The 25,825-nt window shown below is 42.3% G+C and overlaps 1 protein-coding gene across 6 annotated transcripts in view; it reads right to left on the bottom strand.

Moving 5' to 3' along the window:
- Positions 1–9,413, bottom strand: part of LOC128698754 (nucleobindin-2) — a 47,814-nt gene extending 38,401 nt beyond the window's left edge. For 4 of the 6 annotated variants that reach the window (XM_053791104.2, XM_070097682.1, XM_070097683.1 and 1 more), the window contains exons 1-3: positions 9,382–9,413; positions 6,477–6,618; positions 5,745–5,852 (exon numbers count right to left, since the gene is read on the bottom strand). In XM_053791104.2, the coding sequence (XP_053647079.1) occupies positions 5,745–5,852; positions 6,477–6,617 (249 nt within the window). In that variant the 5' untranslated portion in view covers position 6,618; positions 9,382–9,413. Of the gene's footprint in view, positions 1–5,744; positions 5,853–6,476; positions 6,619–6,727; positions 6,807–9,294; positions 9,324–9,381 lie in introns of those variants that run through there. The other 2 variants (XM_053791103.2, XM_053791105.2) reach the window with 2 other exon arrangements.
- Positions 9,414–25,825: the final 16,412 nt, after the last annotated feature.

Genomic DNA, 25,825 nt, shown 5'->3' with positions numbered 1-25,825 from the left:
ACCCTGAAAGGGTTAAATATGTATAGATCCATGGGGAAGTGGAACAGAATTCTTCCTCCGTAACCCATGCGTGTTGTACGAGGCGACTAAAATGCCTGGAGCAAGGGCCTAGTAACCCCTTCTCCTGTATAAATTACTAAATTTATAAAGAGAAACATTCGTTTTTCTTTTTGGGTCACCCTGCCTTGGTGGGATACGGCCAGTTTGTTGAAAGAAGAGATCATAAACATTTGCAATGTTAATTTTAAATTATGCTGCTAACTTATTCAATTATACCTCCCAATTGTAATCCAAACCACTTATTATGCACAAAAATTATTCATAATGAACTGTCATAGAAAAATAAAATTACAAGTTACATTCTTAATCAATATACCTGTTCTAGTATTAAGTAGTTTGTCAGTGCTATTCTTAGTCTCCCAGAATGCTTTGTATAGCAAGTGGCTTTCCTCAGAATGTACAAATAATGTACGTAATCCCTAAGGTACAAATAATGTAATCCCAGAGCTGAATCAACACCTGAAGTATACCTGGAGAGGTTTCCGGGGGGATCAACGCCCCTGTGGCCTGGTCTGAGACCAGGCCTCATGGAGGATCAGGGTCTGATCAACAAGGCTGTTGCTGCTGGCTGCGTGCAAACTGACGTACGAACCACAGCCCGGCTGGTCAGGTACTGACTTTAGGTGCCTGTCCAGTGCCTTCTTGAAGACATCCAGGGGTCTATCCCCCTTATGTATGCTGGGAGGCAGTTGAACAGTCTTGGACCTCTGACACTTGGTGTGTTTTCTCTCAGTACACTCATGGCACCCGCTTTTCATTGGGGGAATGTTGCATCTCCTGCCGAGTCTTTTTGCTTTCATAGGGAGTGATTTTCATGTGCAAGTTTGGTACTAATCCCTCGAGGATTTTCCAAGTAAATATTATCATGCATCTCTCTCACCTGCATTCCAGGGAATACAAATCAAGGGACTTCAACTGTTCCCAGTAATTTAGGTGCCTTATCATACTTATGTGTGCCATGAAAGTCCTTTGTACACTCTCCAGGTCAGCAATTTTGCCTGCCTTGAAGGGGGCAGTTAGTGCACAGCAGTATTCCAGCCTAGAGAGAACTAACAATTTGAAGAATCATCATGGGCTTGGCATCCTTAGTTTTGAAGGTTTACCTGGAGAGGGTTTCAGGGGTCAATGCCCCCGTGGCCCGGTCAGTGACCAGGCCTCATGGTGGATCAGGGTCTGATCAACCAGGCTGTTACTGCTGGCCGCACGCAAGCTGACGTACGAACCACAGCCTGGTTGGTCAGGTACTGACTTTAGGTGCCTGTCCAGTGCCTTCTTGAAGACAACCAGAGGTCTATTGGTAATCTCCCTTAAGTATGCTGGGAGGCAATTGAACAGTCTTGGGCCCCGGACATTTGCTGTATTGTCTCTCAGTGTACTCGTGGCACCCCTGCTTTTCATCGGGGAAACGTTGCATCTCCTGCCAAGTCTTTTGCTTTCATGTAGAGTGATTTTCGTGTGCAGGTTTGGTACCAATCCCTCCAGGACCTTCCAAATGTGTATTATCATGTATCTCTCTTGCCTGCATTCAAGGGAATACAGATCAAGGACCTTCAACCATTCCCAGTAGTTTAGATCCCTTATTGCATTTATGTGTGCCATGAAAGTTCTTTGTACACTCTCCAGCTCTACAATGTCGCCAGCCTTGAAGGGGGCCGTTAGTATACAGCAGTATTCCAGCCTAGAGAGCACAAGCGATTTGAAGAGAATCATCATGGACTTGGTATCCCTAGTTTTGAAGGGTCTCATTATCCATCCTATCATTTTCCTAGCAGATGAGGTAGATACATTGGAAAAGCAGGATAGCCGTAGCCACAGCCACTCAAGAGAGGTTTTTTAGTGCCAGGAAGGAAAAAAACTGGCAGGAAATGGCAGAAATCGTACACCAAATCCATTCATTTCTGGAGTGGAATCACAGTCGATGGGCTCCACTCCAAACCAACAGACACAGATATTAGTGCCAGAACAAAAAAGTCCCCCCCCAGTACCACCAATCTGATGACATTCTTCTTTGCAAATATGAAGGATCTAAAGCCAACAACGAACAACAAAATGCCTTTCATCCATGGACTGCTTGCAGAGGCAAATGCAATGTTCACAGCTTTCACAGAGACCCTCATAAAGGATCACTAGGACAACGAAATATGGATCCCAGGTTACAACCTATACAGATGCGACAGAGTGAACAGACAAAAAGGGGGGGTTGTTGGCCTGTACATCGCAGAGTCACTTGTTTGCACAGAACTGCTTAATGCTTCAAATGTTGTAATGGAAGTTTCAGCAGTAAAGATCGAGAACCAAAATCTAGTCATTGTAGTAGTCTACAAGCCTCCGGATGCAACGTCCCAACAATTCCGGGAACAGCTGTTGAAAATTGACCATTGTCTGGAAAATCTTCCAGCTCCTGCCCCCAACATCTTGCTCCTGGGGGATTTCAACTTAAGGCACCTAAAATGGAGGAATATAGCAAATAATGTTGTTGCAGTGATAACACCAAGAGGCAGCTCAGATGAGAACTCACACACACACACACACACACACACACACAGGAGCTCGGACTCGACCCCCGCAACCTCAACTAGGTGAGTACACAAGCTTTTAAATCTCTGCACAAAATTCAACTTAAACCAGCAAATAATAGAGCCTACTAGACTGGAGAATATACTGGACCTCATCTTCACTAACACTGATAATCTGATATGAAATGTCACTATATCAAAAACAATATACTCGGATCACAACATAATCGAGGTTCAAACATGTATGCGTGGAGCCCCAGACCGACAAAATGAGATCATTCACGAGGGAACCTGCACCAAATTCAACTTCAATAACAAGAGCATAAAGTGGGACGAAGTAAACCAAGTCCTAAACGATATAAGCTGGGAATATAGACTAAGCAACACAGACCGCAACTTGTGCCTAGAGCAGATTAACTCGCTGGCACTCGATGTATGCTCAAGGCATATTCCTTTAAGAAAAAGGAGGAGTAGATGTAAAGTAGAAAGAGACAGGCGCTCCCTTTACAGGCGACGGAAAAGAATAACAGAGCGGCTAAGAGGCCAATATATCTGAAATGCGTAGGGAGAAACTGGTCAGAGAAATAGCAAACATCGAACTAAAGCTAAAGGAATCTTATAGGAGTCAGGAATCATGGGTAGAACTAAAAGCCATAAATGAAATCGATAGAAACCCAAAGCATTTCTTTTCTTATGCCAAATCAAAGTCGAGAACAACACCCAATATTGGGCCCCTACTTAAACAAGATGGGCCCTACACAGATGACAGCAAGGAAATGAGTGAGCGAATCAAGTCCCAATATGACTCAGTTTTTAGCAAGCCGCAAATCAGACTGAGTCGAAGATCTAAACGAATTTTTTATGAGAGAGCCACAAAACTTGGCAAACAAAAGCCCATCTGATGTTATTCTGATGCCAAATGACTTCGAACAGGCGATAAATGACATGCCCATGCACTCTGCCCCAGGGCCAGACTCATGGAACTCAGTGTTCATCAAGAACTGCAAGAAGCCCCTATCACGTGTTTTTAACATCCTATGGACAGGGAGCATGGATACTGGGGTCGTCCCAGTTACTAAATACAAGACATAGCCCCACTCCACAAAGAGGGCAGTAAAGCAATAGCAAAGAACTACAGACTGATAGCACTAACATCCCATATCACATAAATCTTTGAAAGAGTCCTAAGAAGCAAGATTGCCACCCATCTAGATACCCATCTATTACACAACCCAGGGCAACATGGGTTTAGAACAGGTCACTCCTGTCTGTCCCAACTACTGGGTCACTAATACAAGGTCCTTGATGCACTAGAAGACAAAAAGAACGCAGATGTAATATACACAGACTTTGCAAAAGCCTTTGACAAGTGTGACCATGGCGTAATAGTGCACAAAATGCGTGCTAAAGGAATAACAGGAAAAGTTGGTAGATGGATCTATAATTTCCTCACAAACAGAACACAAAGAGTAGTAGTCAACAAAGTAGTCTGAGGCGGGTACTCTGAAAAGCTCTGTTCCCCAAGGCACAGTACTCGCTACCATTTTCTTTCTCATCCTCATACCTGACACAGACAAGGATGTCAGCCACATCACAGTGTCTTCCTTTGCAGATGACACCTGAATCTGCATGACTGTCTTCCACTGCAGACACTGCAAGGCTCCAGGCAGACATCAACCAAATCTTTCAATGGGCTGCAGAAAACAATATGAAGTTCAACGATGAGAAACTTCAATTAGTACTCCGATATGGTAAACACGAGGAAATTAAAACTTCACCAGAGTATAAAACAAATTCCATCCACAAAATAGAGCAAAAAAAACTAACGTCAAAGACCTGGGAGTGATCATGTCGGAGGATCTCGCCTTCAAGGACCATAACATTGTATCAATTGCATCTGCCAGAAAAATGACAGGATGGATAATGAGAACCTTCAAAATTAGGGATGCCAAGCCCATGATGACACTCTTCAGGTCGCTTGTTCTATCTAGACGCTAATATTGCTGCACACTAACAGCACCTTTCAAGGCAGGTGAAATTGCTAACCTAGAAAATGTACAGAGAACCTTCAAGGCACGCATAACAGAGATAAAACACCTCAATTACTGGAAGCGCTTGAAATTCCTGAACCTGTACTCCCTGGAACGCAGGCGGGAGAGATACATGATTATATACACCTGGAAAATCCTAGAGGGACTAGTACCAAACTAGCACACGGAAATCACTCACTACAAAAGCAAAAGACTCAGCAGATGATGCAACATCCCCCCAATGAAAAGCAGGGGTGTCACTAGCAAGTTAAGAGACAACACAATAAGTGTCAGGGGCCCAAGACTGTTAAACTGCCTCCCAGCATACATAAGGGGGATTACCAATAAACCCCTGGCTGTCTTCAAGCAGGCACTGGACAAGCACCTAAAGTCGGTACCTGACCAGCCGGGCTGTGGCTCGTACGTTGGACTGAGTGCAGCCAGCAGTAACAGCCTGGTTGATCAGGCCCTGATCCACCATGAGGCCTGGTCACAGACTGGGCTGCAGGGGTGTTGACCCCTGGAACTCTCTCCATGTAAACTCCAGGTGTTCTATTTGTTAGGAAGTTATAAATCCATCTACCAACTTTTCCTGTTATTCCTTTATCACACACTTTGTGCACAATTACACCATGGTCACACTTGTCGAAGGCTTTTGCAAAGTCTGTGTATACATCTGCATTTTGTTTATCCTCTACAGCATCCAGGACCATGTCATAGTGGTCCAGTAGCCGATACAGGCAGGAGCGACTTGCTCTAAACCCGTGTTGCCCTGAACTAGTATTTAGTCACTTAGCCATAATACCAACTTACCTCATAATTTGTAATATTTTAAATTTAAGAATTAATCTAAGTCTGCCCGAAATGCCTAGCCATGCTAGGTGTTCTAGTGGTACCCTCTGTAATTATTATTTTACTACATGTAAACCACACAATAACCAAATTCTGTAAACTCAGCATTGTAATCCTTATAGAGAATAAACTTTGAATTGAATTGGGTTGCGTAACTGATGGGTATCTAGGTGGTTGGCGATCTTGATTCACAGAACCCTTTCAAAGAATTTTATGATATGAGATGTTAGTGATCATAAACCCATTATTGTACTGTGCTTTCAAAAGACTTAACATACTACTGTACCTTGATGTCATCCACCTCTGCAGTTTCTAGTTTCTTCCTGAAGGCTGCATCACTTTCCAGTGCTTGTACAACTTCTTTTAAGTATCGACCATATTCCAAATTTAATTCCTGAAGAAGAGATATGTCTGTCCTGAACTTTTATCATAGATGGACTGAGATACTGACTAAAGTTATGTCTCCAATTTATATGTTGGCTGTGAAATGTATTAGAGAAAAACATAAGCACTCATGCACGAAAATGAATGCACAGGCAGTCTCGTCAGTTTCATACACAAGCACTGACTTTGTTTCTAGCCTCAATGACTATGAAGCAGAGCCAACTTGAAACATATTCCTAATAAAAGGTGACTTTACATAGTTTTGCTAATATTAAGAACAAATATTTATTGAAAAAAATCGTATTTAACCATTTAGCATTTAGTATTAGTCAGCAAAAAATGGTCAAAGGAGAATCTCATAAGTGATCTGGCATGCAATCATTACATTATGTAGACACAGTGATAGAATACCCAGAAAACCCTGACATTTAGGGCTATAATTCATAAAAAAATTGTAATTATCTATTAAAAAATTGAGTGATGTATGTGATGCAGATTTTAAGGATTTGTCTACATTTGCAGCCTGGCCTGAGGCTAGTTCTCCTAAAATCTATTTTAAAAAGCTGCCTGCAATCATTACTTCTTCAGTCTTGTTCATCATTTCCCAAACTAACACATCTGCACGACCACTCACCCAGTCTTCGTTGTGCTCCTCCCCATCTTTGTGTTCATCACTCTTGTGTTCCTCTGCTGTCTTATCCTTGACAGGGAGAGCCTCAAGGAAGGAGCCCACCAGCACTGCTGCCACTAACAGTCGCCACCTCATGCTGAGCATGCTGCAAAATTACATTATTATCTACACATGAATTTTCATTAACCAGTTGACACACTATATTATTATTACATTCAAAGAGGAAAGCTAAACTAAAAAAGATAATACAGTACCTGGGAGAATGTGAGCCATTCAAATTTGATCCAAGGAAAGGAAACAAAGGTCCAATTCCTTAAAGCAAGAGCCCTTACTGCCAACAAGGAGCCTCATTTGAAAAACTGTGTATACATGTATTACCACAAAAATTGCAAAATTAGTATTAAGCACCAGAAATGATAATCATAAGCTGGTGCAATAAGATAAGATAAGATTTCGTTCGGATTTTTAACCCCGGAGGGTTAGCCACCCAGGATAACCCAAGAAAGTCAGTGCGTCATCAAGGACTGTCTAACTTATTTCCATTGGGGTCCTTAATCTTGTCCCCCAGGATGCGACCCACACCAGTCGACTAACACCCAGGTACCTATTTGCTGCTAGGTGAACAGGACAACAGGTGCAAGGAAACGTGTCGAAATGTTTCCACCAGCCGGGAATCGAACCTGGGCCCTCCGTGTGTGAAGCGGGAGCTTTAGCCACCAGGCCACCAATGATCAATAAACCATACCAAGGGCAGGGACTGAACTCGTAGCAAGTGAGTTGTAAAACTCCCGGCCAACGCATAAGCCTCTGGGCCAGCTGGCTACAATAAGATTCATCCAAACAGGTAGATTTATATACCACGGAAAGGTTTGCATCGGCCCCACTGTGACCACAAATACAAGTTTTTACAGATTAATCTCCCGCCAGCATGGCCATGACAAACTCTAGCTCTAGTCCCCTCAAAGCCATCATCGTGACTCACAAAATTGTAATGACGCGATTACAAACAAACCATACCATGAGTTCAATCCCCGACCATGGTATAGTTTGCAATCGTGTCATTATGATTTCGTGAGTTACAGTGATCAATAGTTGTAGTTATCAACAGCTGGTGCAATGATCAATTGTTGTAGCTGGTGCAATGAAGAATAACTGTACTGATTAACAGCTGGTGCAATGAATAATAATTGTAATGATCAACAGCTGGTGCAATGATCAATTGTTGTAGCGATCAACAGCTGGTGCAGTGAAGAATAACTGTACTGATCAACAGCTGATGCAATGATCAATTGTTGTAATGATCAACACCTGTAATAATCAATAGTTGTAGTGATCAACAGCTGGTGCAATGATCAATTTTAATGATCAACAGCTGTAATGATCAATAGTTGTAGTGATCAACAGCTGATGCAATGATCAATAATTGTAATGATCAATAGTTGTAATGATCAATAGTTGTAGTGATCAACAGCTGGTGCAATGATCAACAGTTGTAATGATCAATAGTTGTAGTGATCTACAGCTGGTGCAATGAAGAATAATTGTACTGACCAAGAGCTGGTGTAGTAAACTTATGCTATGGTCAACAGCTGGTGCAGTAATCACCAGTTGGTACAGTGATCAACAGCTGGCACAGTGATCAACAGCTGGTACGGTGATAAACAGCTGGTACAGTGATCAACAGCTGGTACGGTGATCAACAGCTGGTACAGTGATCAACAGCTGGTATGGTGATAAACAGCTGGTACAGTGATCAACAGCTGGCACAGTGATCAACAGCTGGTACGGTGATAAACAGCTGGTACAGTGATCAACAGCTGGTATGGTGATCAACAGCTGGTACAGTGATCAACAGCTGGCACAGTGATCAACAGCTGGTACGGTGATCTACAGCTGGTACAGTGATCAACAGCTGGCACAGTGATCAACAGCTGGTACGGTGATCAACAGCTGGCACAGTGATCAACAGCTGGTACAGTGATCAACAGCTGGTACAGTGATCAACAGCTGGTATGGTGATCAACAGCTGGTATGATCAACAGCTGGCACAGTGATCAACAGCTGGTACAGTGATCAACAGCTGGTACGGTGATCAACAGCTGGTATGGTGATCAACAGCTGGTACGGTGATCAACAGCTGGCACAGTGATCAACAGCTGGTACAGTGATCAACAGCTGGTACAGTGATCAACAGCTGGTACGGTGATCAACAGCTGGTACGGTGATCAACAGCTGGCACAGTGATCAACAGCTGGTACGGTGATCAACAGCTGGTACGGTGATCAACAGCTGGTACGGTGATCAACAGCTGGTACGGTGATCAACAGCTGGCACAGTGATCAACAGCTGGTATGGTGATCAACAGCTGGTACAGTGATCAACAGCTGGTACGGCGATCAACAGCTGGCACAGTGATCAACAGCTGGTACGGCGATCAACAGCTGGAGCTGGTACAGTGATCAACAGCTGGTACGGTGATCAACAGCTGGTACAGTGATCAACAGCTGGTACAGTGATCAACAGCTGGTACGGTGATCTACAGCTGGCACAGTGATCAACAGCTGGTACGGTGATCAACAGCTGGTACAGTGATCAACAGCTGGTATGGTGATCAACAGCTGGTACAGTGATCAACAGCTGGTATGGTGATCAACAGCTGGTACAGTGATCAACAGCTGGTACAGTGACGTGGATAATTCAAGGCTGAAATTTCCTCACTTAACTTCCTTAAAGCAGTGACACGTCAACCTTATTTTAAATTCCCCTAAATCATCCTTGTCTTTGGTCTTCTGATCTTGTCCTCACGTCACAGCTTTCTTACCAACTTTATTTATCCATCACCAAGAAAAAAATAATGGAAACTGTATCAAATTTGAGGTTAAAGCAATATTTAAAAGAGATCACTCACGTATGGTCAAGTTTGTTTAGGTCTCCACTAACAATGAGTTCAACAACCTATCTAAAAACATTTTTTTTTTTCATTTGGATAGTCTATGAGTAATTTGCACATTTGGACTGTTCCGTACGAAAAAAAATATGATAAGTGGTGGAATTGTGAAGGTGCTGCATTGTTTGATTAATTTCTAGATGGGTAGTCTTCATCCTGACGTCATAAATGTGATTTTTTTTTTAAATTTAAGACTATATACATTAGGTCGTTCAGACATACATTAACTTGAAACGATGATGGTTACAACATACAAATAGACTTTATCCAAGCACTTTATAGCCTACAAGAACCCCAATGGAAATAAGTCACTTTGTTTAACTATTTACGGTTATCCTAGGTAATTAACACTATGTATGATACCTGGAGTTTACCTGGAGAGAGTTCCGGGGGTCAACGCCCCCGGAACTTATGTATCTGTGTAGGGTGACTGTTGCAATGCTATTGTGGCTGATTTATTGTTGATAAACTGTGTAAGTTTATTTAAGAACAGGTACACATAGTACATTGCAGAGTCACTTGTTTGCACAGAACTGCTAAATGCCTCAAATGATGTAGTGGAAGTTTTAGCAGTAAAGGTCGAGAACCAGAACCTAGTCATTGTGGTAGTCTACAAGCCTCCGGATGCAACATCCCAGCAATTCCAGGAACAGCTGTTAAAAATTGACCACTGGGAAAACCTGGGTAGCCACAGCCACTCAAGAGGGAGAGGTTTTTTAGTGCCAGGAAGGAAAAAAAACTGGCAGGAAATGGCAGAAATCGTACACCAAATCCAGTCATTCCTGGAGTGGAACCACAGTCGATGGCCTCCACTCCAAACCAACAGATACAGATACTAATGCCGGAAAAAAAATCCCCCCCCAGTACCAACAATACCACCAGTCCGATAACATTCTTCTTTGCAAATATACAGGGTCTAAAGCCAGCAACAAACAACAAAATACCTTTCATCCGTGGACTGCTTGCAGAGGCAAAGGCAATGTTCGCGGCTTTCACTGAGACCCACATAAAGGATCACTTGGACAATGAAATATGGATCCCAGGTTACAACCTATACAGATGTGACAGAGTGAACAGGCAAAAGGGGGGGGTTGGCCTGTACATTGCAGAGTCACTTGTTTGCACAGAACTGCTTAATGCCTCAAATGACGTAGTGGAAGTTTTAGCAGTAAAGGTCGAGAACCAAAACCTAGTCATTGTGGTAGTCTACAAGCCTCCGGATGCAGCATCCCAGCAATTCCAGGAACAGATGTTAAAAATTGACCACTGTCTGGAAAATCTTCCAGCTCCTGCACCCAACATCTTGCTCCTGGGGGATTTCAACTTAAGGCACCTAAAATGGAGGAATATAGCAAATAATATTGTTGCAGTAATAACACCAGGAGGCAGCTCTGATGAAAACTCACACTCACACGAGCTTTTAAATCTCTGCACAAAATTCAATTTAAACCAGCAAATAATAGAGCCTACTAGACTGGAGAATACACTAGACCTCATATTCACTAACAATGATGATCTGATAAGAAATGTCACCATATCAAAAACAATATACTCAGATCACAACATAATTGAGGTTCAGACATGTATGCGAGGAGCCCCAGACCGACAAAATGAGACTAGTCACGAGGGAGCATTCACCAAATTCAACTTCAATAACAAAAACATAAAGTGGGACCAAGTAAACCAAGTCCTAACCGATATAAGCTGGGAAGATATACTAAGCAACACAGACCCAAACTTATGCCTAGAACAGATTAACTCGGTGGCACTCGATGTATGCACAAGGCTTATTCCTCTAAGAAAAAGGAGGAGTAGATGTAAAATAGAAAGAGACAGGCGCTCCCTTTACAGGCGACGGAAAAGAATAACAGAGCGGCTAAAAGAGGTCAATATATCTGAAATGCGTAGGGAGACACTGGTCAGAGAAATAGCAAGCATCGAACTTAAGCTAAAAGAATCCTTTAGGAGTCAGGAATCGAGGGAAGAACTAAAAGCCATAAATGAAATCGAAAGAAACCCAAAGTATTTCTTCTCCTATGTCAAATTAAAATCGAGAACAACGTCCAGTATTGGGCCCCTACTTAAACAAGATGGGTCCTACACAGATGACAGCAAGGAAATGAGTGAGCTACTCAAGTCCCAGTATGACTCAGTTTTTAGCAAGCCGCTAACCAGACTGAGAGTCGAAGATCAAAATGAATTTTTTATGAGAGAGCCACAAAATTTGATTAACACAAGCCTATCTGATGTTATCCTGACGCCAAATGACTTCGAACAGGCGATAAATGACATGCCCATGCACTCTGCCCCAGGGCCAGACTCATGGAACTCTGTGTTCATCAAGAACTGCAAGAAGCTCCTATCACGAGCCTTTTCCATCCTATGGAGAGGGAGCATGGACACGGGGGTCGTCCCACAGTTACTAAAAACAACAGACATAGCCCCACTCCACAAAGGGGGCAGTAAAGCAACAGCAAAGAACTACAGACCAATAGCACTAACATCCCATATCATAAAAATCTTTGAAAGGGTCCTAAGAAGCAAGATCACCACCCATCTAGAAACCCATCAGTTACACAACCCAGGGCAACATGGGTTTAGAACAGGTCGCTCCTGTCTGTCTCAACTATTGGATCACTACGACAAGGTCCTAAATGCACTAGAAGACAAAAAGAATGCAGATGTAATATATACAGACTTTGCAAAAGCCTTCGACAAGTGTGACCATGGCGTAATAGCGCACAAAATGCGTGCTAAAGGAATAACAGGAAAAGTCGGTCGATGGATCTATAATTTCCTCACTAACAGAACACAGAGAGCAGTCGTCAACAGAGTAAAGTCCGAGGCAGCTACGGTGAAAAGCTCTGTTCCACAAGGCACAGTACTCGCTCCCATCTTGTTCCTCATCCTCATATCCGACATAGACAAGGATGTCAGCCACAGCACCGTGTCTTCCTTTGCAGATGACACCCGAATCTGCATGACAGTGTCTTCCATTGCAGACACTTCAAGGCTCCAGGCGGACATCAACCAAATCTTTCAGTGGGCTGCAGAAAACAATATGAAGTTCAATGATGAGAAATTTCAATTACTCAGATATGGTAAACATGAGGAAATTAAATCTTCATCAGAGTACAAAACAAATTCTGGCCACAAAATAGAGCGAAACACCAACGTCAAAGACCTGGGAGTGATCATGTCAGAGGATCTCACCTTCAAGGACCATAACATTGTATCAATCGCATCTGCTAGAAAAATGACGGGATGGATAATGAGAACCTTCAAAACTAGGGAGGCCAAGCCCATGATGACACTCTTCAGGTCACTTGTTCTATCTAGGCTGGAATATTGCTGCACACTAACAGCACCTTTCAAGGCAGGTGAAATTGCCGACCTAGAAAATGTACAGAGAACCTTCACGGCGCGCATAACGGAGATAAAACACCTCAATTACTGGGAGCGCTTGAGGTTCCTAAACCTGTATTCCCTGGAATGCAGGAGGGAGAGATACATGATTATATACACCTGGAAAATCCTAGAGGGACTAGTACCGAACTTGCACACGAAAATCACTCACTACGAAAGCAAAAGACTTGGCAGACGATGCACCATCCCCCCAATGAAAAGCAATGGTGTCACTAGCACGTTAAGAGACTATACAATAAGTGTCAGGGGCCCGAGACTGTTCAACTGCCTCCCAGCACACATAAGGGGGATTACCAACAGACCCCGGGCAGTCTTTAAGCTGGCACTGGACAAGCACCTAAAGTCAGTTCCTGATCAGCCGGGCTGTGGCTCGTACGTTGGTTTGCGTGCAGCCAGCAGCAACAGCCTGGTTGATCAGGCTCTGATCCACCAGGAGGCCTGGTCACAGACCGGGCCGCGGGGGCGTTGACCCCTGGAACTCTCTCCAGGTAAACTCCAGGTAAAACACACTAATATACACAACACAATATACAGTACACACTAATATACGCAGCACAATGTACAGTACACACTAATATATGCAACACAATATACAGTACACACTAATATACGCAACACAATATACAATACACACTAATATACACAACACAATATACAGTCCACACTAATAAACGCAACACACAACATAGAATATGCAGTACATACAACATTAAAAAAATACACATACATTAGCATTAACACTGGGGTCGTCCCACAGTTATTAAAAACAACAGACATAGCCCCACTCCACAAAGGGGGCAGTAAAGCAATAGCAAAGAACTACAAACCGATAGCACTAACATCCCATATCATAAAAATCTTTGAAAGGGTCCTAAGAAACAAGATCACCACCCATCTAGATACCCATCAGTTACACAACTCAGGGCAGCATGGGTTCAGAGCAGGTTGCTCCTGTCTGTCTCAACTACTGGATCACTACGACAGGGTCCTAGATGCACTAGAAGACAAAAAGAATGCAGATGTAATATATACAGACTTTGCAAAAGCCTTCGACAAGTGTGACCATGGCGTAATAGCGCACAAAATGCGTGCTAAAGGAATAACAGGAAAAGTTGGTAGATGGATCTATAATTTCTTCACAAACAGAACACAAAGAGTAGTAGTCAACAAAGTAAAGTCTGAGACGGCTACGGTGAAAAGCTCTGTTCCACAAGGCACAGTACTCGCTCCCATCTTGTTTCTCATCCTCATACCTGACATAGACAAGGATGTCAGCCACAGCACCGTGTCTTCCTTTGCAGATGACACCCGAATCTGCATTACAGTGTCTTCCATTGCAGACACTGCAAGGCTCCAGGTGGACATCAACCAAATCTTTCAATGGACTGCAGAAAAAAAATATGAAGTTCAATGATGAGAAATTTCAATTACTCCGATATGGTAAACATGAGGAAATTAAATCTTCATCAGAATACAAAACAAATTCCGGCCACAAAATACAGCGAGAAACCAACGTCAAAGACCTGGGAGTGATCATGACGTAGGATCTCACCTTCAAGGACCATAACATTGTATCAATCGCACCTGCTAGAAAAATGACGGGATGGATAATGAGAACCTTCAAAACAAGGGATGCCAAGCCCATGATGACACTCTTCAGGTCGCTTGTTCTATCTAGGCTGGAATATTGCTGCACACTAACAGCACCTTTCAAGGCAGGTGAAATTGCTGACCTAGAAAATGTATAGAGAACCTTCACGGCGCGCATAACGGAGATAAAACACCTCAATTACTGGGAGCGCTTGAAGTTCCAGAACCTGTATTCCCTGGAACGCAGGCGGGAGAGATACATGATTATATACACCTGGAAAATCCTAGAGGGACTAGTACCGAACTTACACACGAAAATCGCTCACAACGAAAGCAAAAGACTCGGCAGACGATGCAACATCCCCCCAATGAAAAGCAGGGGTCACTAGCACGTTAAGAGACAATACAGTAAGTGTCAGGGGCCCTAGACTGTTCAACTGCCTCCCAGCATACATAAGGATGATTACCAATAGACCCCTGGCTGTCTTCAAGCAGGCACTGGACAAGCATCTAGAGTCGGTACCTGACCAGCCGGGCTGTGGCTCGTACGTTGGATTGGGCGCAGCCAGCAGTAACAGCCTGGTTGATCAGGCTCTGATCCACCATGGGGCCTAGTCACACACCGGATCGCGGGGGTGTTGACCCCCGGAACTCTCTCCAGATAACTCCAGGTAAACACCTGTAAGTAAGTATACACCTGTAAGTATGGTATACACAAATACAGTTACATAGATTATCATACATAGCAGCATGTGTGTAAAGTACCTAGGATAACCCAAAAAAGTCAGACAGAGTGACTTATTTACATTGGGGTCTTGCACTCAAATACTTTTTATAGATTCAAATAACTGATTTCAATATATACTGAAGCCATCATTAAAAGAGCGTGGCACGTGCAAAAAAAAAAAAAATGCCGGTACACGAATCAAGATCCCAAGATGAAGAATGAGAGACATTTAGGAATCTTCAATCCTTGTTCTATCTAGGCTGGAATATTGCTGCACACTAACTACCTTTCAAGACAGGTGAAATTGCTGACTCCAGGTAACTATAGGTACATCTTTCTTATACGTGTGAAATTTTCCACTGAGGACTTCGTCTCCTGCTGCTTCAGCTTCTTTGTGGTATATAAGCCACTTCTTCGCATATGCTGTACTTTTCCCAAGACTGATGGACTGAACACAACGACCCCAGGCTGAGGGACTCCCTATAGGCCTATACAGACGAAGGCGAAGAGTCACAGAGCTGCTGAGAGTGGCCAATATATCTGAAATACGAAGGAAGGCAATGGTTAATGAAATTGCAAATATCGAATTTAAGCTGAAGTAATCTTACAGGAGACAAGAATCGCAGGAAGAACTTTATAAAAGCCATGGAGGAAATTGAAAAAAAATACTTCTTCTCTTATGCCAAATCTAAGGGAAAAGCAACATCCAGTATTGGACCCAGCTTAGGCAAGATGGGTTAGTTTCGTTAGTTTAATATGTTTATTATGCACCCCATACCCATCCCGTGGGCGGTAGTTAAAAGATTATAGAGGTACATAATGGGTCCAGGGACTGGACACGCGGACACAGATGACAGCCAAGAAATGAGTGAGATACTAAAGTCCCAATACGACTAAGTGTTCAGCGAGCTGCTACCCAGACTAAGGGTCGATAATCCAAATGAATTCGTTATGAACGAGACCCACAATTTAGTCATCCTAACACCACAAGACTTTGAAAAGGCAATGTATGACATGCCCTGGACCCATTATGTATCTATGTAATATGTAAATACCCTTGTAACTTTTCATGATTGTGACCAGATGTACCTACAGTTCATTACCTTAGTAACTTGCTCAGCTATCAAAACTTTGGGGCCCAGTCCCTGGACCCATTTTGTACTTCTGTAATCTTTTGACTACCGCCCACAGGATGGGTATGGGGTGCATAATAAAGATATTAATTAAACTAACTAACCATGCACTCTGCCCCCAGGCCCAGACTCATGGAACTCTATGTTCACCAAGAACTGCAAGAAGCCCCTGTCGCGAGCCTTCAGCATTCTGTGGAGAGAGAGAATGGACACAGGGGTTATCCCACACTCACTAAAAACAACAGACATAGCCCCACTCTACAATGGTGGCAGTAAAGCAATTGCAAAGAACTACAGATCGATATCACTAACAGCCTGGAGTTTACCTGGAGAGAGTTCCGGGGGTCAACGCCCTCGCGGCCCGGTCTGTGACCAGGCCTCCTAGTGGATCAGAGCCTGATCAACTAGGCTGTTACTGCTGGCTGCACGCAAACCAATGTACGAGCCACAGCCTGGCTGGTCAGGAAACGACTTTAGGTGCTTGTCCAGTGCCAGCTTGAAGACAGCCAGGGGTCTGTTGGTAATCCCCCTTAAGTATGCTGGGAGGCAGTTGAACAGTCTCGGGCCCCTGACACTTATTGTATTCTCTTAACGTGCTAGTGACACCCCTGCTTTTCATTGGGGGGATGTTGCATCGTCTGCCAAGTCTTTTGCTTTCGTAGTGAGTGATTTTCGTGTGCAAGTTCGGTACTAGTCCCTCTAGGATTTTCCAGGTGTATATAATCATGTATCTCTCCCGCCTGCGTTCCAGGGAATACAGGTTCCGGAACCTCAAGCGCTCCCAGTAACTGAGGTGTTTTATCTCTGTTATGTGCGCCGTGAAGGTTCTCTGTACATTTTCTAGGTCAGCAATTTCACCTGCCTTGAAAGGTGCTGTTAGTGTGCAGCAATATTCCAGCCTAGATAGAACAAGTGACCTGAAGAGTGTCATCATGGGCTTGGCCTCCCTAGTTTTGAAGGATCTCATTATCCATCCCGTCATTTTTCTGGCAGGTGCGATTGACACAATGTTATGGTTCTTGAAGGTGAGATCCTCCGACATGATCACTCCCAGGTCTTTGACGTTGGTGTTTCGCTCTATTTTGTGGCCAGAATTTGTTTTGTACTCTGATGAAGATTTAATTTCCTCGTGTTTACCATATCTGAGTAATTGAAATTTCTCATCATTGAACTTCATATTGTTTTCTGCAGCCCACTGAAAGATTTGGTTGATGTCCGCCTGGAGCCTTGCAGTGTCTGCAATGGAAGACACTGTCATGCAGATTCAGGTGTCATCTGCAAAGGAAGACACGGTGCTGTGGCTGACATCCTTGTCTATGTCAGATATGAGGATGAGGAACAAGATGGAGAGAGTACTGTGCCTTGTGGAACAGAGCTTTTCACCGTAGCCGTCTCAGACTTTACTTTGTTGACTACTACTCTTTGTGTTCTGTTTGTGAAGAAATTATAGATCCATCTACCAACTTTTCCTGTTATTCCTTTAGCACGCATTTTGTGCGCTATTACGCCATGGTCACACTTGTCGAAGGCTTTTGCAAAGTCTGTATATATTACATCTGCATTCTTTTTGTCTTCTAGTGCATCTAGGACCTTGTCGTAGTGATCCAATAGTTGAGACAGACACGAGCGACCTGTTCTAAACCCATGTTGCCCTGGGTTGTGTAACTGATGGGTTTCTAGATGGGTGGTGATCTTGCTTCTTAGGACCCTTTCAAAGATTTTTATGATATGGGATGTTAGTGCTATCGGTCTGTAGTTCTTTGCTATTGCTTTACTGTCCCCTTTTGTGGAGTGGGGCTATGTCTGTTGTTTTTAGTAACTGTGGGACGACCCCCGTGTCCATGCTCCCTCTCCATAGGATGGTAAAGGCTCGTGATAGGGGCTTCTTGCAGTTCTTGATGAACACGGAGTTCCATGAGTCTGGCCCTGGGGCAGAGTGCATGGGCATGTCATTTATCGCCTGTTCGAAGTCATTTGGCATCAGGATAACATCAGATAGGCTTGTGTTAACCAAATTCTGTGGCTCTCTCATAAAAAAATAATTTTGATCTTCAACTCTCAGTCTGGTTAGCGGCTTGCTAAAAACTGAGTCATATTGGGACTTGAGTAGCTCACTCATTTCCTTGCTGTCATCTGTGTAGGACTCATCTTGTTTAAGTAGGGGCCCAATACTGGACAATGTTCTCGACTTTGATTTGGCATAGGAGAAGAAATACTTTGGGTTTCTTTCGATTTCATTTATGGTTTTTAGTTCTTCCCACGATTCCTGACTCCTATAAGATTCCTTTAGCTTAAGTTCGATGTTTGCTATTTCTCTGACCAGTGTCTCCCTACGCATTTCAGATATATTGACCTCTTTTAGCCGCTCTGTTATTCTTTTCCGTCGCCTGTAAAGGGAGCGCCTGTCTCTTTCTATTTTACATCTACTCCTCCTTTTTCTTAGAGGAATAAGCCTTGTGCATACATCGAGTGCCAGCGAGTTAATCTGTTCTAGGCATAAGTTGGGGTCTGTGTTGCTTAGTATATCTTCCCAGCTTATATCGGTTAGGACTTGGTTTACTTAGTCCCACTCTATGTTTTTGTTATTGAAGTTGAATTTGGTGAATGCTCCCTCGTGACTAATCTCATTATGTCGGTCTGGGGCTCCGCGCATACATGTCTGAGCCAATACCATAAAATTCTTTGAAACGGTTCTAACAACCCAGGCAACACGGGTTTAGAGCAGGTCGCTCCTGCCTGTCCCAGCTACTGGATCACCATGACAAAGTCCTGGATGCTGTAGAGGATAAACAAAATACAGATGTAGTATACACAGATTTTGCAAAAGCTTTCGACAAGTGAGACCATGGTGTAATAGCGCACCAAATGCGCTATAACTTCCTGACATATAGAACACAAAGATTAATAGTAAACAGAGTAAAGTCTGAGGCAGCTATGGTGAAAAGCTCTGTTCCACAAGGCACAGTACTTGCTCCCATTCTATTCCTCATCCTCATATCTGAGACAAACAGAGATGTAAGCCATTGCTCCGTGGATGGTTCTATCCAGTATATAAAGTGCATGAAGCATTAAAGATTACAGATGTTGCACAGTGACATACTTCAGTTAGTTCACGGAAAAAAAATATTACACCATTTTAGACATGAAATTGACAAAGTGGCACTTATACTGTTCAACTACCTCCCAGCATACATAAGGGGGATTACCAATAGACCCCTGGCTGCCTTCAAGCAGGCACTGGACAAGCACCTAAAGTCGGTACCTGACCAGCCGGGCTGTGGCTCGTACGTTGGATTGCGTGCAGCCAGCAGTAACAGCCTAGTTGATCAGGCCCTGATCCACCATGAGGCCTATCACAGACCGGGCCGCGGGGACGTTGACCCCGGGAACTCTCTCTCCAGGTAACACTTTCAACCTTCTACATAGTATACACCAATACTGAAATTATTATTATTATAATCAAGGGGAAGCGCTAAACCCGTAGGATTATACAGCGCCTAGCGGGGGGGGGAAGGTGGAAGGCATTCAGGCTTAATTCGGGGAACTGGAGCACAGATCCAATTCCCTAAATCAAGAGCCCCTCACCAACATCAAGGAACCTTCCCTGAGGGGACCAATACTGAAAGTATGATGGGTGTCAGAAGAGCAAGCACTCAAATGGAAAGAAGTCACTGATTTTTTTTTTTTTTGGGGGGGGGGGGTTATCCTAAATAATTTACACAAATGTTAAATTATGTATGATAATTGTACTTATGTGTACCTGTACCTAAATAAACTTACTAAGAGGCAGTCTCAAGTTTTGCACGGAAACCTAACCTAAGGGGCATCATATGTTTTCATCATTTTCTGCTACTGATGTTGCAAAACTGTTCCTGCCTCTCAGCTGTTTGACCAGATTATATTAAAGTGGCAGTCATTGCCTCCTCTCTCTCTCTCTCTCCCTCGACCCAGCCCACCTCTCCCTCTCATCACACTAATAATGCACACAATTCTTACCACTTCCCTCTTGTTGTTTCCATATTTTTCTCTCATTATACAATCTAAAATAGTTTGATACTTGTGACGTCACTAAGTTTTCACTTCCAGACACTTTATTCAAGATTTGCCTTAATACTTCCTAAGGCATTTATATTTTTATTTTTATTTTTGGCTTATATGCAAATCATCATCTTTTCAAAACGGATTTTCTTAATGATGTCAATTTAGTCGTATAAACAGAAAGGTGGAAGGTCGTACATTCATTGTTTGACTTTTAAGTAGACAAATATTTCAGGAGAAAAGGAAGTAAATTCGGTGTTGTACTTATACCTACAGAAATAAAATTTGTTTGACATTATAAAAACGATAAAAATAACGTCCCAGTAAAATGAAATGCACAGATGGATGTTTTTACGACAAAGAGAAATGAATGATTAATTAAATTAGATACGATTATGGGTGTCTTTTACGAGAACCTCAATGTAAGTAAGTCACTGGCTTTTTTTTTGTTTATCCTGCTGGGTAATTTATACTTGTTACTATGCATGATAAATGCACTTATGTGTACCTGTGGCTAAATAAATTTACTTACTTAACTTACTAAACTTGAACGAAATATTTTGCCAGGTAGAATATGGCAGTTGTTAATGACGTCAGTTATATCATGACGGGTTAGTAATGACGTCACAAGATATATATATATATATATATATATATATATATATATATATATATATATATATATCCACAGGTTAGTAAGTTTATTTAGGTACAGGTACACTTAGGTAAAATTATCATACGTAATGTAACATATCTGCATATCACTTAGGATAACCCAAAAAAGTCAGATAAAGTGACTTTTTTCCCTGAGGTCTTTGGTTGGGTATTGGGTTTTTTTAAGTTTATCTGCTACACCTGGTCTATAAGACTGCACAGGTAACCCTTTCACCACTAGACAAGATTACTTTAATCTCTAAACTAGGGATTAAAGTCAGCATATATACGGTGAGAGAAATATCCTCAGGATATATATCTTGTTCATAGAGGTGTTTATCCTCAATGTATATATGCTGAATTTAATCCATATTTTTAGTTTTAAAATATCCCCGATTGGCATGTGTGCTATGCTGCCTTAACCCTTCAAGGAAGGTTCCTTGACGCTGGTGATGGGCTTTTGATATAGGGAACTGGATCTGTGCTCCAGTTCTCTGAATTAAGCCTGAATACCTTCCACCCCCCCCCCCAGGCGCTGTGTAATCCTAAGGGTTTAGCGCTTCCCCTTTTTTATAATAATAATAATAATAATAATAATAATAATAATAATAATAATAATAATAATAATAATAATAATAATAATAATAATAATTCACTATGTAACGCAATTTTTGTTCCTGGGAAGTGTTATTTTCCAACTTCTCTTATTGCAAAACAATAGAAAATGCCCATTATTCCTTTTAAATTTTGCATTTGAGGCTTACAGGATAAATTTTTAACAAAAAATGGCTAAATTTCAATACTTTTTGCTAGTTTTGGATGTAAAATAAAAACATAATAAAATAAAATTTACAAAAATTTTATTTTAAACCTTCTGAAACATATTTACAAAGTTAAAATGAGCAATTTTTCTAGATTTGTTAGCATGCAACAAATCGCTTTCCCGTTTAAAGCCCCCAAATGTAGTATCCCATCATGTTTTCATTATAAGATCCCTGATATCTGTTTTCAAAGTCCATTATATCTTGGTGGGAGCGCTTCCCTTGCTTTTCTGAGTATGCTCCCATATTCTCCTTGAAATTGTTAAGATGAGCATCAAGGATATGGACCTTAAGGGACATCCTACAGCCCATCTCAACAAGTTCCACATAATTGTCAGCCTTGTTGTTGCCCAGAAAGCCCTGTGCTACAGCAACAAAACTCTCCCGGGCTTCCTTTTCCTTCTCTGTAAGCTTCTTTGGAAATTCTGAACACTCCATGATTTTCCTGACTTGTGGTCCAGTGAAGGTGCCAGCCTTCACCTTCGCCTCTTTGTCAAGAGCTGTAACAAACTGTTTCATTAACCCTAGTTTGATATGTAATGGAGGGAACAGAGCCTTTTGAGGATCCACCAATGGTTTATGTTTGATATTATGTCTTCCTACTGAGAACTCAGTCCTTTGAGGCCAGTGTTTCTTCTGGTAATGTGCTGCTCTGACAGAAATAACAGGGAAACTTGGTAAAATCTCCCTAGAGTCCCATAAAAAATGCCACCATTTTGAAGTCTCCGATAACCTAGCGGCCATACTTATCATAGCTCAAAGCTTCCAGTAGAAGTTTGACACTGTTGCTGTCCTCCTTAAAATGCACTGAATGAGCCAAAGGAAAAGATGGATACTTGTTCCCATTGTGCAGAAGTACAGCTCTTAGGTTTCTGGAGGAGCTGTCAATGAAGAACCACTCATTTGGATTGCATGCAGTTCCAATTGCATCAAACAGGCCTGCTACATCATTACAGTAGCACAACATGTCTTCATTAGTGAAGCTTGAGAAATGTTGGTGACGTTTTCTCTGGCTTGTCATTTGCACACTTTCATCCACTAAGTCCCGTCCTTGAGCCTTGAAATCAAAAGCTCAGCATTTGACTTTGTCAAATCAAGATCGTTGATAAGGTCATTGAACTCTATTTGGTTTGGGTAGTAAGGATTCCTCCCAATAGCTGCATCTGTGAGATCATAGTCTTGTTCACTGTGCTCTTCATTTTCTGATTTACTGCTTTCTTCTTCTGACTAAGCAAATTTCCTAAATTTGCTTGTAACAGATAAATGAACTGTAGATATAAACCCATATGTACACCTGTTAACCTTTTTGGGGCCTAGTTCCTAGGCCTTTTGTGTATCCATATGCTCTTGTGCTACCGTCCACAGGATGGATATGGGGTGCACAATAAACTAGCCACTTCAGTGGCAAAATCTAATCTCTAATCTTCTTCTGACGGTTGACTTCCTTCTGGAGGTGTAGGTACAGGAAGATCAGCACCGTGTGGTACTGGCGCAATAGAAGAGGGAAGGTCTGGATAAGAAATAGCAGGTGTATTTTTCCCAGTTCGGCGCTTGGAAGGATCCACCAGGCAGAAGTAGCAGTTGGTCGAGTGATCAGTGGGTTCACACCATATTTGAGGAACAGCAAACTTCATGGCTCTATTTTCTCCTCTATACTATCCTGTAAAAGAACAAAAGAATTAGTTTCTGTTACATACATTTCATTTAAAAATGTTCCTATTCAAGATTTTGCCCTTCATATAACTAATGACTTTCTTACCTTCCAATGTTTCTACAATACTCACAAGCAACATGAGGTGCCCAAGTCTTTTCTTGGTCCCCAGCTGGCATGCCAAAATATGCTTTGTAAGCTTCACACATTTTTTTAGATGCTGTTCCAGAGAGCTTCTTTGCTCTTGTCTTAATGAATTGGCCACATATGTAGCAGAATGCATCTCTAGAATGATTGCAGCCTCTTGATGCCATTTCACTTTTTTATTTATTTATTTATTTATTAACAATTTGAGCACACATACAGAGGTACAAAAAAATACAGATAAGAGCAGCATGCCAAAGCCACTTATACTATGCATAGCATTACGGGCTGGCTTAAAATTAACTTAAGATTAACTAAGCAATGATGAAATCAGTGATAAAACATTAATGTAAACAGATTACTATACAGCACAAGTGAGTATTACAAAGACAGGTCACATGGTTGCATGCATTGTTGTACATTCAGTCGTATGAAGTATTCTGTTAGGTAGTGTATTTAAAAAATAATAAAGTTAGATTCGGTTTTAGGTTTAACATTTATGTGATATAATTGTGAGAAACATTTAAGATATACAATTTATAAGGTTCAGTTATTCAGTATTTATTTGGTTTTGGGTGAGTAAGTGATCTTTGAGAAGAGACTTGAATTTATAAACAGGTAGTGTTTCTTTTATATTTACAGGTAATGAATTCCAGATTTTAGGGCCTTTTATGTGCATTGAGTTTTTGCAGTGTGAGATGGACACGAGGAACATCAGAGTGATCTGTGCCTTGTGTTATGGTCATGTGTTCTGTTGAGGTTGGCAAGATGTTTGAGGGGAGGGTTAATATCAGAGTTAAGTGTTCTATGTATGTAATAGGTGCAGTAATAAGTATGGATGTTTTGTATGGTGAGTAGGTTTAGTGTATTGAATATTGGTGGAGTGTGCTGCCTGTAGTGAGAATTTGTTATCATTCTAACTGCAGCCTTTTGTTGGGTAATTAGTGGTCTGAGATGGTTAATTGTTGTTGAGCCCCATGCACAAATTCCATAGGTGAGATAGGGGTAAATAAGAGTGATATAGGGCCAGGAGGGCTGACTGTGGAGCATAGTACCGTATCTTCGATAGTATGCCTACAGTCTTGGAAATTTTCTTAGAAATTTGTTGTATATGTGTTTGAAATTTGAGTCTATTATCAAGGTGGATTCCTAAGAATTTTCCCTCTGTTAGCTTTGTGATAGGTGATCCGTTTATCATTATGTTAAGAGGGACATCTGTAGCTCTGCTACCAAACTGAATGAAGTAGGTTTTGTCAATGTTTAGTGTAAGTTTGTTAGTCCTCATCCAGGTAGATATTTTCTGTAATTCGGTATTTACAGTATTGGCTAGCATGACTGGGCTCGGGTGAGAGAAGACGTATGTAGTGTCATCTGCAAATAGTGTGGGTTTGAGTAATTGCGAAGCATTTGGAAGGTCATTTATGTATAGGAGAAAGAGAAGAGGGCCAAGGACACTTCCCTGTGGGACACCAACTGTAATTGGTTGCACAGAAGAGTTTGCCCCATTAGCGTACACATATTGGCTTCTGTTGCTGAGGTAAGACTTGAGGTAGTTGAGGGAGTGCCCTCTTATACCATAGTGTGACAATTTTACGTGGAGCAAGTCATGGTCAACTGTATCAAAAGCTTTACGTAAGTCAATGAAGATATCTTCTTTTTTCTCTATTGCAGTGTATATACCTGGAGTTTACCTGGAGAGAGTTCCAGGGGTCAACGCCCCCGCGGCCCGGTCTGAGACCAGGCCTCCTGGTGGATCAGAGCCTGATCAACCAGGCTGTTGCTGCTGGCTGCACGCAAACCAACATACGAGCCACAGCCCGGCTGATCCGGAACTGACTTTAGGTGCTTGTCCAGTGCCAGCTTGAAGACTGCCAGGGGTCTGTTGGTAATCCCCCTTATGTGTGCTGGGAGGCAGTTGAACAGTCTCGGGCCCCTGACACTTATTGTATGGTCTCTTAACGTGCTAGTGACACCCCTGCTTTTCATTGGGGGGATGGTGCATCGTCTGCCAAGTCTTTTGCTTTCGTAGTGAGTGATTTTCGTGTGCAAGTTTGGTACTAGTCCCTCTAGGATTTTCCAGGTGTATATAATCATGTATCTCTCCCTCCTGCGTTCCAGGGAATACAGGTTTAGGAACTTCAAGCGCTCCCAATAATTGAGGTGTTTTATCTCCGTTATGCGCGCCGTGAAAGTTCTCTGTACATTTTCTAGGTCGGCAATT

Source organism: Cherax quadricarinatus, chromosome 59, assembly GCF_038502225.1.
Source record: "Cherax quadricarinatus isolate ZL_2023a chromosome 59, ASM3850222v1, whole genome shotgun sequence".
NCBI lineage: Eukaryota > Metazoa > Arthropoda > Malacostraca > Decapoda > Parastacidae > Cherax > Cherax quadricarinatus.
Note: the sequence above shows the minus strand (reverse complement) of the source record. Positions and strands in the feature narration are given on the sequence as shown.